Source organism: Colossoma macropomum, unplaced genomic scaffold (assembly GCF_904425465.1).
Source record: "Colossoma macropomum unplaced genomic scaffold, Colossoma_macropomum, whole genome shotgun sequence".
NCBI lineage: Eukaryota > Metazoa > Chordata > Actinopteri > Characiformes > Serrasalmidae > Colossoma > Colossoma macropomum.
In genome coordinates this window covers 22420054-22432981 of record NW_023494793.1, presented here as the reverse complement: position 1 = coordinate 22432981, position 12928 = coordinate 22420054, and the positions used below count along the sequence as shown (strand labels likewise).

The window sequence follows — 12928 nt, the reverse complement described above, 5'->3', positions numbered from 1 at the left end:
AGCATCAGCCTTTTATACAACCATGCCAGACTGCCTCAGTAGCCCACTGTTTTCTACTTTTTGTTACTTATTTCTTTCTTTAATTTGCTCATATTCAAGAAAACGTATATACCTTATTATTATTATTATTATTAAATGTTGTTTTGCTGGCAGGAGGATGAGGAGACCGCTGAGTTTGCTCTGGATGGACTGAAGCAGGTTATGGCTGTGAAGAGTCGATCAGTACTGCCTTACCTGGTGCCTAAGGTTAGCTCTATTTTAGTTTGTAATATTTTTCTTTAAACCTTTTCATCCACGCATTTATAATTACTTGGCTTTTCTGAATACGTAAACAGATTAGTGTCTCTAAAATTATTACAAATTACAAAAAGGAATTAAAAGCACACGTACTTCATTCTGAATTTAGTTTTTGTTCCTTCCCTGGTAGAAGAGAATGTAACTATTGTCCAGCAAAGTTGGACATAAACAGTACAACATAAACAACAGGCACAGACATTCTCAACAAACAACATGTAAACATAAAACATCAATCCTTACATGCGAAGAATAATTAAGAATGATGCAGGAGGCTAATGGCTGTGGGGAAAAATTGATTTCTTAAGATTTTTCATAGTTATGGGCATCCTAACATGTCATCCTGAAGGTAACAGCTTAAACTACTTGTAAAGAGGATGGCTTGGGTTATGCACTGCAGCAGGAGCCTTCCTACATACTGCAGCCCTGTACATTTCACTGCTTCTGCTGCCTACTCATACGTTTGCCAGCCATTCCGAAGGTTCTGGCAAGCTTGCCAGTATCTCTGCCAGTCAGGGTCCCAAACCAAGCTGTCATATTAAAAACAAGTATACTTGACACCAGACTGATGTTGGCCTTCATAAGTAAGTTTTCACTCACTCAAAAGCCTTTAAGTCTTCTAATTAAAAACAATCTCTGATTAGCTTGCTTAATATATTGTCTGCTTTTTTTTAGGTGAGTACATCACCTAAAAAATGTGTTATTGTTAAGCTGGTTGAATTTATTTAGCTGACCGCAATTTATTTTCCGCAATTGTTAGCTTTCACAATTATATGTTTCTGGTGCAACAAAAAGAATGGGAATCAGGCACATTTTCCTATCAGTTGGTGGAGGCAAATACATGTAAACAAAAGAAAGCAGGAAACATTTACTGAGACTTGTTTTTGGTGATATAAAAACAACAAACGTTCCAGCTTCTGACTGGTGCTGTAACACCTTTAGAAGGCAGCAGTGAGTGATGATTGTTTGAGCTCAAGCTGTCATCAGGTTGGAGAAACTAAGTATTGTTAGATAGGAAGCAGAAAGCTGATCAGCCAGTTTTGCCACATTAGGCTTGTAAGTTAATAGGTCCATGCAGTGAACAAAAAAGTTAATTTGTAAATTACAATTGTTTGTATGACATTTAATTGCTAGCTAAATTTCAATGATTGTAACAGGCTTTGTTACATAAATACTCACGTTTTTCTTCATTTCATTCTTGTTTTTTGTTTTTGTTTTTTTGTTTTGTTTTGTTTTCAGTTGACCGCTCCACCAGTGAACACGAGAGTCTTGGCCTTCCTGTCTTCTGTGACCGGTGATGCCCTGACACGTCACCTGGGTGTGATTCTCCCTGCTTTACTCTCGTCCCTCAAAGACAAGCTGGGCACTGATGAAGGGCCTCAGGTGAATTTAGCTGTACAGCAGTAGTTACTCATCATTCAAAATTGTTCTTTTTGCTCCAAGCCTCCTTAATGAAACAGTATAATTAGGCAACAATTTTAAGGTCTTAAGGACTTCATACCTCATACATCACTTGTGAATAAGTCAGTGTTGTTTTGTCTGTTGTGCAGGAGCTGAGCAGCTGTCAGACTGTGATTCTGTCCGTGGAGGACGAGGTTGGTCAGAGAATCATCATAGAGGATCTCCTGGAGGCCACGCGGGGGCCGGACGCTGGACTGAGAGAGGCTTCTGTTACCATCCTGAATGCTTACTTCTCCCGAACACGCCTTGACTACAGCGCTCACACCCGCACGCTGCTCTCCGGCCTCATGCGTCTGCTCAACGACTCAAATCCTGAAGTGCTCAACCAGAGCTGGGACACAATCAACTCCATCACCAAGGTAGACTAATGAGTGGCTCTCTAGCATGCATATTATCCCTGTCTGAACAAAACCTCGTATCTCCAAAATGGTAACCTTACAGGAGAAAGACAGTACATTCTCAACCTCAGCACTCTTACATTTGTTACCTGTTTAACACATTTTATGTGGTATTGTTTTCTTTTTTTAATTATTTTGTGTTACTTTTAACACAGAATGCGTTATCCATTACTGGACACTGAAATATTTAAGAATAATCTGTATTAAAAGTATCACAGAATTTGTTGTCCTTAGCAGCATGTCAGCATTGTACTGTCCACATAATCTGCCTGTTTTACCATCTGACTCTTAACAGACGCTCATACCATTCTTGCCGCACAAGCTGTTTCTAATAACTGCTGACCTGCAATAAAATAAATAAAATAATAGTGAAGCAGTGCCTTTGATTTTGGCCCATGGATCGCAGAACGTATTACATCAGCATCCTGATTTGTTATTCAAATTGACAAACCAGTCATAAAGACGCAGACATTAAATTTGGTATTATTGCTTTGAGTGTGATTCACATAGATGCTAAGTGTCTCTATTTTCATGCAAAGTAGGAGTTTTTTGGCTAAAATGGTGGCACATATGTGCCTAACGGAGCACTTGTATCCCTGCAAACTTTCTGACCAATAAACAAACACCCACATGCACATGTGGTGCAGCCAAACCAAATAAAAAAAACAAAAACCCAGACTTTGCCTCAGACTTCAGCTAACAAAGTAGGTGTGAAAACAGCCTAAAACACTTTACTGAACTCTCTGGCTGTTTCTCAACTCCCTGTTTAATCAGACATGTTTAGAAATGTATAGGAAATGTAGAATATTGACTATCAAACTGAGTGATTGAACCCATTTTGTTTGTATGCAGAAACTGGATGCTGGCAGTCAGCTGGCTCTGATAGACGACTTGCACAGAGATATCCGCTCAGCTGCGGCCGAGGTCAAGGGCGAACACCTGCCTGGCTTCTGTCTGCCCAAGAAGGTAAGTACTGGGCATTTATTAAACACACTGATGTAATTTCCCATCGTTTTTGGTGTTGTTTTTGTTGTTAGTGGTTTATGCTTTTGCTGATGCAACCTTTCAGTCTTTCCTCTCTGTTCCCACATTTTTCCTTTTTTGCAGGGAGTGACCTGCATTCTGCCCGTTCTGAGAGAGGGGGTGTTAACAGGCAGTCCGGAGCAGAAGGAAGAAGCAGCGCGTGCATTAGGTGGTGTCATCAAGCTAACCTCTGCTGAGGCTCTACGCCCCTCTGTAGTCCACATCACGGGACCCCTCATCCGTATCCTGGGCGACCGCTTTGCCTGGACTGTGAAGACCGCTCTGCTTGAGACTCTGACCCTTCTGCTTGCTAAGGTTTGGCTCCTTCAAGTTTTTATTGGGTTCGGTCCTGATGCTGCCAGAAAAATGAGCTGTCTGTTAGAGGTGGGAGGTGTACTGGTATAGAAGTAAAAACCAGTGAGAGGCTCTCTCATGGTGTGAACTGTATGGAGTTAGATTTAAGACTGTCAACAACAATGTCAAAAGTTCTCATGTGAGGAAATGAGATGTAAACTTAAGTTAACCCAGATAAATGTATCACAATGATCGTGGGTGAAGTTCACTCTGCCTTTTACGTACATGTTTACAGACTGTAATGCATTTAGAATTCACACTTTGCAAGTAAGATACAGTTTTCATAGCACACTGTATGATTGTGATTCTGGTTGCAGTGCAGCAGTATTGCCAAAAGTTTGCATGCAGCGAACTGAAACACAAACTTGTACAAGTTGAGCTGAATGAATGAAAAGTACAAAATGTAGGCAAAAGGAAAGTTTGCACATTTGAAAATGGACCTGAGTGCAGTAAGACCCCAAACTTACTCATGTGACTTACTTCTATAAATTTTCATTTAAATAAATTTACATTTGCAAATTTACATACAAAGCTGATATAGATCTTCAAATCACAGTTCACAAATACGTTTTGGCTTAAATCTACCTCCACAGAATTTTGCCAGACCATGGACACGATGATGAACCCAAAAACAGCGCCACCTTGAGACAAACTAAACATGAGCTCAACATTTATTAACTCAACAAAAGTATTTTTTAGCTTGAACTGCCCCGCTGATTGCTGGTTTACACATTTTGCTGCTCGTTTATCTGTAGGTCTCCTGCACACACTGTCTAGTGTAGTAGTCTGCTAAAGGTATTGCTTTAAAAGCCATTTAAAGTCTATCAGAGCAACGCAAGCAGCTGGGCTTCAGCCTGGACAATTATGGTTGGTTTAAATGGGCAAACTAGAAAAATGCTTGAACAGCATAAAAAAATAGTGAAATTAATAATGTATCACATTATTTGAGATTCAGTACTTGGAGTTGACGGGGTAAAAGATGGTATCAGCAGATAACTGAATGAATTTGGGCTTTGCTTCTTGCTCTGGGGTACCTCTTCCCTGCATCTTTTAATGTTTTTTCTGTTCTGTCACACTGGATGCTAATGCACAAGGCTTTGAAAGTAGGTGTGGTAGAGCACGGAAAAAACACTAAAATGAGCAGAGCAGGGGAACTCCAGAACCAGCACTCGGAACCGATGTATTGGAATGTTTCTTCTCATTCATAATTCTTATCTTAAAATTTCTGGACTCTTTCAGCATCACATACAAAGCACTTCAAACACTTCCATTCTCTAGTGTGTAACTATATCTTCCCTCTGTTCCCCTCTGTAGGTGGGCATTGCTCTGAAGCCCTTCCTGCCGCAGCTCCAGACAACATTTCTGAAGGCATTGCAGGACTCAAGCAGGGCGGTGAGGCTGAGGGCAGCCGAGGCTCTGGGTCAGCTTGTCTCCATTCACACCAAAGTAGACCCACTCTTCACTGAGCAGCTCTCGGCCATACGGAATGCAGAGGACTCGGGCATCAGGTGGGCTACAAGCTACACATAACACAACTGTGCTTCCCAAGTCGTTTCACCAGTGTAGAGTCAAATTCCAGTCTTAAAAGAACTGTGAAGCAGAAATTTTGACTTTTGATTGAAAATGCTGACAGGCACCTTCTTAATGACAGGGATATTCAACTAAAACCTGCAAAGGTCCAGTTACATCAAATGTCTTGCTAACAATGTTTAGGAAACACAAACTAACATAAGTAAATGATGACAACGGTTACCTTTAAATGCTTAACTATTACTGAGTAAACATTTAATCATTGACATAAAAATTATTTTAAAAAGGAAAATCTTTTTGAAAGGAAAATATTGGTGCACAGGACACAAAATCATGTCTTTTCATTAAAATAATAAATAAATGAAAAATAAAATGTAATTAAAATGTAAAATACTGAGGACTGTTGTTCTTTCATTTTGAGATTTAAGTTTTTCATTTGTTCTCAGAAGTGGGTTTTGTAGGAAGGTTCATTTAAAGTGATTTTTATCACAGAGGCACGGACTCATTACCAGCGCCATGAACTGAACCAGGAAGGAAAATGTTTTCTGTTCATTTATATTTAAACTCTGTTTTCATTGTATTTTTTTTAAAGCTTCAAAATAGCAAATGAAATAAAAAAATATATGAAAATATATTTGCAATTATTTGCTTTCTGACCTGATATCTAGCCCTGTAGTCTCGGTTCTGTTGCACTGCTTTCGCCTTCTTCGTTTACATAAATGCATGTGACTGGATAATGTGAAGCACGGCTGCTGCAGAAGCCGCGCTGGTTCATGTTTATGTGTGTTGCTGAAATACAGCAATTTTTTAATAGAAGTTAATTGGCTTTGCTGCTTGACTCGGTCCGCTCAAATCCTCTGCTGGAACCACATCTAGACTGCAGTGCAAAAACAGAAGCAGAACATGCATTAGAATCTAACTCCCCTGTAACATTCTGCCATGTGATGTAGGGAGACGATGCTACAAGCCCTGAGGTTCGTCATTCAAGGCGCTGGGGCAAAGGTTGACCCCACCATCAGGAAGAACATCACCACCACACTCTTGGGCATGCTGGGGCATGATGAGGTATGACAGCCCACTGCAGGCGCTGTATCACTTGTCATCATTTTAAACAGTTGATAGGAGCATATTAATTTGACTGCGTCATTCACACCAACAACACTACTAGAAATATTTAAGCAGCTGCTTTCCTCGCCCACTCTGACAGTCCTGTGGGCAACGGCCACCACCTCATGCCCTTCACTGTTATGCCCCCAAATGTTGTGGGTTTAAATGGGTTCTGCAGACAAGGTGCTATCATTATCTCATTCTCCTATATACTTCTCAGTAAAAAAATCATGTCAATCAATAGGCGAACCCATAAATCATCCATCATGTGAAATGTACTGCATTACTATTTAGGCGTTCCCTTTCTATTTGTGTTCACGTGCATCGGATGCATAAGAACATTCTGATTTATAAATAGAATACTCAAACATTGCAGCTGCAGTCATACTCATTTAAACACTTTATTTCAGAGTCTGGGTCAGCCCTTCCTCCAATTGTCTGTAAGCAGAATAACAATAACGAGTAACATAGGTTGCATATGCTGATAATATCCTGCAGAATAAAAGCCTATAAATAGTTAAATGGGTTGTGTGCATGCACAACACTCATCTTACGGCAGTTTGCTTCCTCGCTGTTGACAGTATATTCAGTCATCAACTCTATCACTAATCTTGGCTGCCTTAATCCAGGCTGCCTCAAGCCAGGCAGCAGGTGCTTTGAGTGATATTGGTATGAATGGTAATGTTGTAGTCAAGACCACTAGAGGAGACTCTGAGTCAAGACTGAGACCTGGACACGTCAAGTCTGAGTCAAGACCAAGACTTTGTGTTAGTTGAGTTCAAGTCAAGACCGGGATCAGGAGTGGCGAGACCGAGACCAGGTTAAGATCTTTAAAAGAAGAAACTATTATTATGAATTATTATTATGTCATTTTCTTAGTCCAACTTTGCATTGTAACGTTTGGAAACAAATTATGGTGAAGTTATTCTCTGTTCCTTCTTCTCAAAAAGTTATCTAAAACTCAATCACCATCTAAAGTCAGCTGAATGTAAACCAAACGGCATCCATCTATTTTTATTATTAAATGAAAACATAGTAATTATAACATACTGATCTGCCCTCAGAGGATGTCTGGAACCAGTGAACATCAACAAACAATTAACACCCAGTTAAGCCATCATGGAAAGAATATATTAGATCCTCAACCAGCAGCAGATTTTATTTAAACATGTAGAAAAAGGGCTGTTACTCTTTTTTATTATACTTGTAAGGTTAACTGCATTCTTATGTTCAGATATGGTATATAACCATAACCACTCAGGATGTGGTTGTAAGTGTGTCACCTTAGCTTTTGTGTGTGTGCATGCATATGTGTGCGTGCGTGCGTGCGTGCGTGCGTTTGTAGGACGCTACTCGGATGGCCTCTGCAGGGTGTGTTGGTGTGCTGTGTGCCTTCCTGTCTGAAGAGGAGTTGAAGACAGTGTTACAGCAGCATGTCCTTGGTAAGCACACCGCACAGTGTACCTGCATTCTCTGCTGGAGGATGAGAGTAGCTAAAGAGAAGTGGAATAAAGATAGAAAATAATAAGCACATGAAAATGATCACACAATAAGGAAAATGCTCAAATTTGATGGAAGACTTTGATTTACCCAGGAAGGTTCATCATCTCATATAACAAGTGTAATGATCCTTATCTAAATACCGAAATTCAGCCATATATCTGAATTAGTTTATTTTCTTATTAAACAGTTTTACAGCAGGTTTGAAACTTCACAGCTCAAATCACAGATTTGATAAAGTTTTTGATGAAATAAAAAACAATGTACAAATTACAAATAAGTTTTTATCACTGAATCGGAGAAGCAGCTCCTCTACACATTAGTGAGTACAGCACCGGAGCTGCACTGCAACTACCACACCAACAAGATCATCACATTTAAGCAATGTATTATTTTAAATATAGTTTAGAACACTATAGAAAGTGGGAGTGTGTGATTTTGTCTGGATCTCTGTAGAGTTTCCACTTCACTCGTGCACACGTTTTAAATATTTAAAAATGTATTTTAAAGGACTTTGATGGACACATGTTTTAAGACGTTAATTAAACAGAAGTGTCATCAAACAGACGACTAAAAACACTTTAAATATTGTTTTGATATTATAAAGTATTTAGTTATTTGTTTGGAAATAACAACTATATAAAGCCTTTTGCTTTACTGCTATTATAATTATTATCCTACTTCAAAAGTGATGCAGTTGAATCACCACCTTCAGCTTGATGCCATGTACTTTTTTAACACCTCTGTTAAACAGTCGGTACCTTTGCTAACATCAGTTTTACTCATTTCACTGTATGTAGTGCTGTCACTGCCCCGCTATACATGGGTAAGACATTTGTACTGACCCACATTAAACTTTGCCCCATAGCGGACGTGTCGGGAGTAGACTGGATGGTGCGTCATGGCCGCAGTTTGGCTCTCGCTATAGCGGTTAAGTCTGCTCCTGAAAAACTGTGTGCTCCAGAGTACAGCTCAGCCGTGCTGGAGGCCGTCTTATCCAGTGCCACTGCAGACAGAGTAATATACTGCTACTTTAGTCTTTCTCTTCTGACCTGTGTACTTTTCGAAGATATGGCAACTTCCCTTTTTCCTCTCTTTGTGACCTGTAGATTCCCATAGCTTGCAGTGGGATCAGGGCGATGGGTTACCTCATGAGACACCAGATCAGATCAGCCGGAGGAGAAGCTGTTTCACCTCGCATCATCCCTCAGTTCGTCAAGGTTAGCTTTCAAATCAAACTACCTGCATTAGGAACAAAACACCTGTGATGTCTGCCAGAAACCAACATATGTTCAAAAATAAATGTTCACAGGACATTCAGAGGTGAATAGAGTAGCACAAAGCCATATTAAGAGGAATGTCTTGTTGTTCCAGTAACAGAGTAGGAGGAAATTATGAGGCTCTTCATAGGAACTAAGGTTTGTTAGGACGCTCTCGCAACCCGAAAGTGAAACTCGCCTGTAAAACCCGAAATGCCACAATAATGTTCTGCTATGTCAGCAATTCTGCAACGTTTTTTGTGCAGTAATAGACACATGCACACAAAAGAGCAGTTTTTTCCACTTTGTAAAACTAAAAAAAAACTGGAAAACTAAGAAAGCTGATAAATTACTAGTTTAACTGGAAAAAAGGTTGTGACTCCTTTGGAATTATCTACATTTACGCATAAAGACATCTTCAAATATGCTCTGGTCTTCGTGTAGGTTACAGTAAACACAATCTGTGTGAACTAGTAACACACACAAGTAATGTATTGTTCTTGTTTATATTTAACACATCCTTCAAATATTCTTAGTACGTGTTAGGAAAGGTATGTGAGCCTGTAGGCTAATGTCTTCAATGAAAGCTAATTGGAGTCAAGAGTTAGGAAACCCAGTCCAATCAATGAAATGGAATTGAAGCTGAGTTAGAGCTACTTTGACTTCACTCAGACATTTTTGAGTTTGCTCAAGAAAAGCCATCTGAAGAATGTGGCTGAGCTGAAGCAGTTCTGTAAGAAAGAATGGTCCCTTATTCCTCTTGAATGCGCGAGTACACCAGAAGCACTTGACGTTATTGCTGCCAGAGGAGGTTCGATAAGTCATTAAATCAAAAGGTGCACTTACTTTTTCCACCAGCTCGGAGAATATTTAAATGGTGCGCACAATAAAGACAAAAAAAGTTTTGATTGTGGGTTATTAGCTTTAGCTGATTGTTGGTCTGTACTTGTGACTTAGATGAAGAACATCACATTTATTAACCAGTTAATGCAGAACACTAGATAACTCCAAAAGATTCCCATACTTTTTTTGTCACTGTGTTTACTTCTGTTCACACCCAGTATTTTTGTGGGAATGGTACTAGATTTCACACAGGCAGCAGGATTTTGACTCCACACTGTGTTTACGCTTAACCTCTTCCAGATTAATTAACTTCTGATAAATCCTTGGCCTGTTAAATTCCCTTGCAAAAAGGTATTGTAAAAGCGGCTTTAATAGAAAAATGTTGAACTAAAATAAATCGTTAATCTAATCTAAAGCCTACAACTGCTGTAAATTAGAGGTTTTTATGAAGCGATTATGACTGTATGCCTTCAGTAAACGAGGCTTTCTGCTCTGCCTTGTTCTCCAGTCTCTGCAGAACCAGTCGAGTGATATCCGCCTGGTGACGGAGCGAGTGCTGTGGTGGGTATGGAAGGAGGCGGATACTCCAGCCATGGAGCCCAATCTGGTGAAGCCTCTCATCAAAGCCCTCCTGGACAACACCAAAGACAAGAACACCAGCGTCCGCTCCCAGAGCGAACACACCATCGTCAGTCTGCTCCGGCTCCGCCAGGGAGAGGAGGGCATGCAGGTGGGTTCCACACACACGTTCACCTGCTTACACACTGACATCAGACTTGCTGGACTAAAATTTGCTAATGGTAGGATTTGCTTAAATTGAAGCTTTTAGGGGTTTAAGTCTCCTCACAACAGTGCAATTCCATTACAGTTCTTTATTAAATTATTCAGTGCATCATAAACACTCAAATTTGATCCTGATTTGATTCAGGATCATAAAAGTACCTTGAATGCACAAAGGCAGCTGGAGGAGCTGCTCACACAGTGTTGGAACATGGACAATAAAAAAAACAATGCACCAAAACAACTGAAACATACTCTGATACATTGAAACATTATGGCCTCCTGCCTAACATGTCATTGGTTGTCCACGTGCCACCAAAACACTACAAAACTCCTTAGTATCTGACACCTAGATGTGACAGGATCCTTCAAGTCCTGTAAGTTGCAAGGTGGAGATCTGGGGAATTTGGAGGCAACACTGTGAGCTCTTCATGTTCCTCAAACCTTTCCCGAACAATGTGTGCAGCGCGTTATTCTGCTGAAACCGTCAAATTGACGTCTATATGAATGCCTGGACCCAGGGTTTCCCAGCAGAATATTGCCCAGAGCATCACATTCCCTCCACTGGATTGTCTTATTCCTACAGAGCATCCTGGTGCCATCACTTCCACAGATAAACAGCACATGCATACAAGATAATCAGTGTGGTCGTCATGTTTTGCCCTATCATTGTATGATTGAAATCGCTTTAGAAAGCTGTTTAATTCACAGTAGGGCTTTTGCAGTGCCACATTTTCAACATTGGGTGCTTCCCCACTGCAATATGGCAGCTTAAAAGTATAAAAGGCTACATGATTAACACAGGAGAGCAATGCTAGCAGCAGTGTGAGGACCTTTTTTGCTTTTTGTCTATATACTTTTACTGTATAGAGAATATATACTTTTTACTTTTATAGATGTTGAGTCAAAATGACAGCATCCCACCATTGCTGTGGTGTTCTGATGACCTAAATATTTGTAAATATAAATGTATTTATAGAAGTTAAGAAAAAGCCACATGATTTGTTCAGATGTGAAACTAGGGATGTTACATTTTTCTTATTTTTTAGTTTCAAAAATTGATTTGTACTTTTTTGAGTAAAGGTGGATGCATCATGCTGATCACTGAAACTTGTTTACACTTTTAGAATATTATTAGCTATTTTACAGAAGTATGTAGTCATAATTGTTGTAACTTTAAATTTCTTTAACTTTTTTTTACTGTGTTTTTAATACATTGCAGAGGGTCAGTGCCATTCTAGACTCAGCTAGTAATGAGCTGCTATCTGAATGTTTCCGTCGGTCGCTGAAGAAAATCTCAGGCCTGCCTGACTCCAATGAAGAAATAGACGACACCATCCTCACGTGATCTGCCCGATCAGCTCTCTCTCCGGGATACAGTTATGCAGTCACTAATGTTCTCAAAGAACAGTCTGTTGTGATAAATAAATGGAATACTTGCATCTGCTACATGAAGAGTAATGCAATGACAACACACACATGCACTTGTTCCCCCACCCATGCTGGCTTTATATGACCATGTCAATTATGAGACGAGGAAGCACCATCGTAAAATCGTAGTCGACATCTAAATTTGGGTTTTTTTATTTATGAGTTTTCTTATGTTTTTCTCAAACTTGGAACGGTTGCAAGACAAAAATAAGTATTGATTTGTGCCAATTATTTTACAGTAGTCATTTCATTTTGATTTGGTTTCACATGATGAGCATCAGTGTCCACTTCCTCCTGCTTTTTCCTCAGTATTGTAATGTGATTATTTCCTTCTGTCTGTGTATGTGTGTGTTGAGAGGTGGGCAACCCAAAGGATGAGATGCTGACTTTATAATCAGTGTTGTATCCTTTGATATTGGTTGTAAAAATAAAATAAAAATCTTGCTTTAATAAGTTTTTTTGGCTTTTTTATATGTTTTTAATTTTCGTTGTCCCAACAGAGGAACACTGACACTATCATAAGGTTGATTGTGTAACAGGGAGGCCTCAGTAGTCTTGATTTGCTAGCAGTAAGTAAGCATATCTTAGTGATTTCTCTCCTCTGATGCAACAGGACTTATTAGGGATTACAGGTAGCACCCATGTCAAGTCTCAGCTCCATGCAAGAAAAGGGACAACAATGTACAACAATAAATGGTAGGGATAGGCACAGCAGTGGTATACGTCAAAGCAGAGTGGACTACAGATGCCAGTGGTCCAATACCAGGTATCAATATTGGGCTGATAGCAGCAGAAAAAGGGGTATATACATCCAGATGGGATGAACAGTCTATGAATCACAACCATTTTCATACATAGCCCTGAATTTTTAAGGGCTCAAATTGGACAAACTAATGACCATAAATTATCATGTTTAATACTTGGTACCCATAAACATCACCAGATGCT

General features: G+C 39.7%; 1 protein-coding gene across 1 annotated transcript in view; it reads left to right on the top strand.

Moving 5' to 3' along the window:
- Positions 1-12430, top strand: part of gcn1 (GCN1 activator of EIF2AK4) — a 47642-nt gene extending 35212 nt beyond the window's left edge. The window contains 12 exon segments of the mRNA XM_036578849.1: positions 154-246; positions 1534-1677; positions 1845-2114; positions 3006-3119; positions 3261-3491; positions 4845-5038; positions 6011-6125; positions 7513-7609; positions 8536-8684; positions 8777-8887; positions 10278-10499; positions 11772-12430. Coding sequence (XP_036434742.1) covers positions 154-246; positions 1534-1677; positions 1845-2114; positions 3006-3119; positions 3261-3491; positions 4845-5038; positions 6011-6125; positions 7513-7609; positions 8536-8684; positions 8777-8887; positions 10278-10499; positions 11772-11897 — 1866 coding nt within the window. The 3' untranslated portion in view covers positions 11898-12430.
- The last annotated feature ends 498 nt before the right edge of the window (positions 12431-12928 follow it).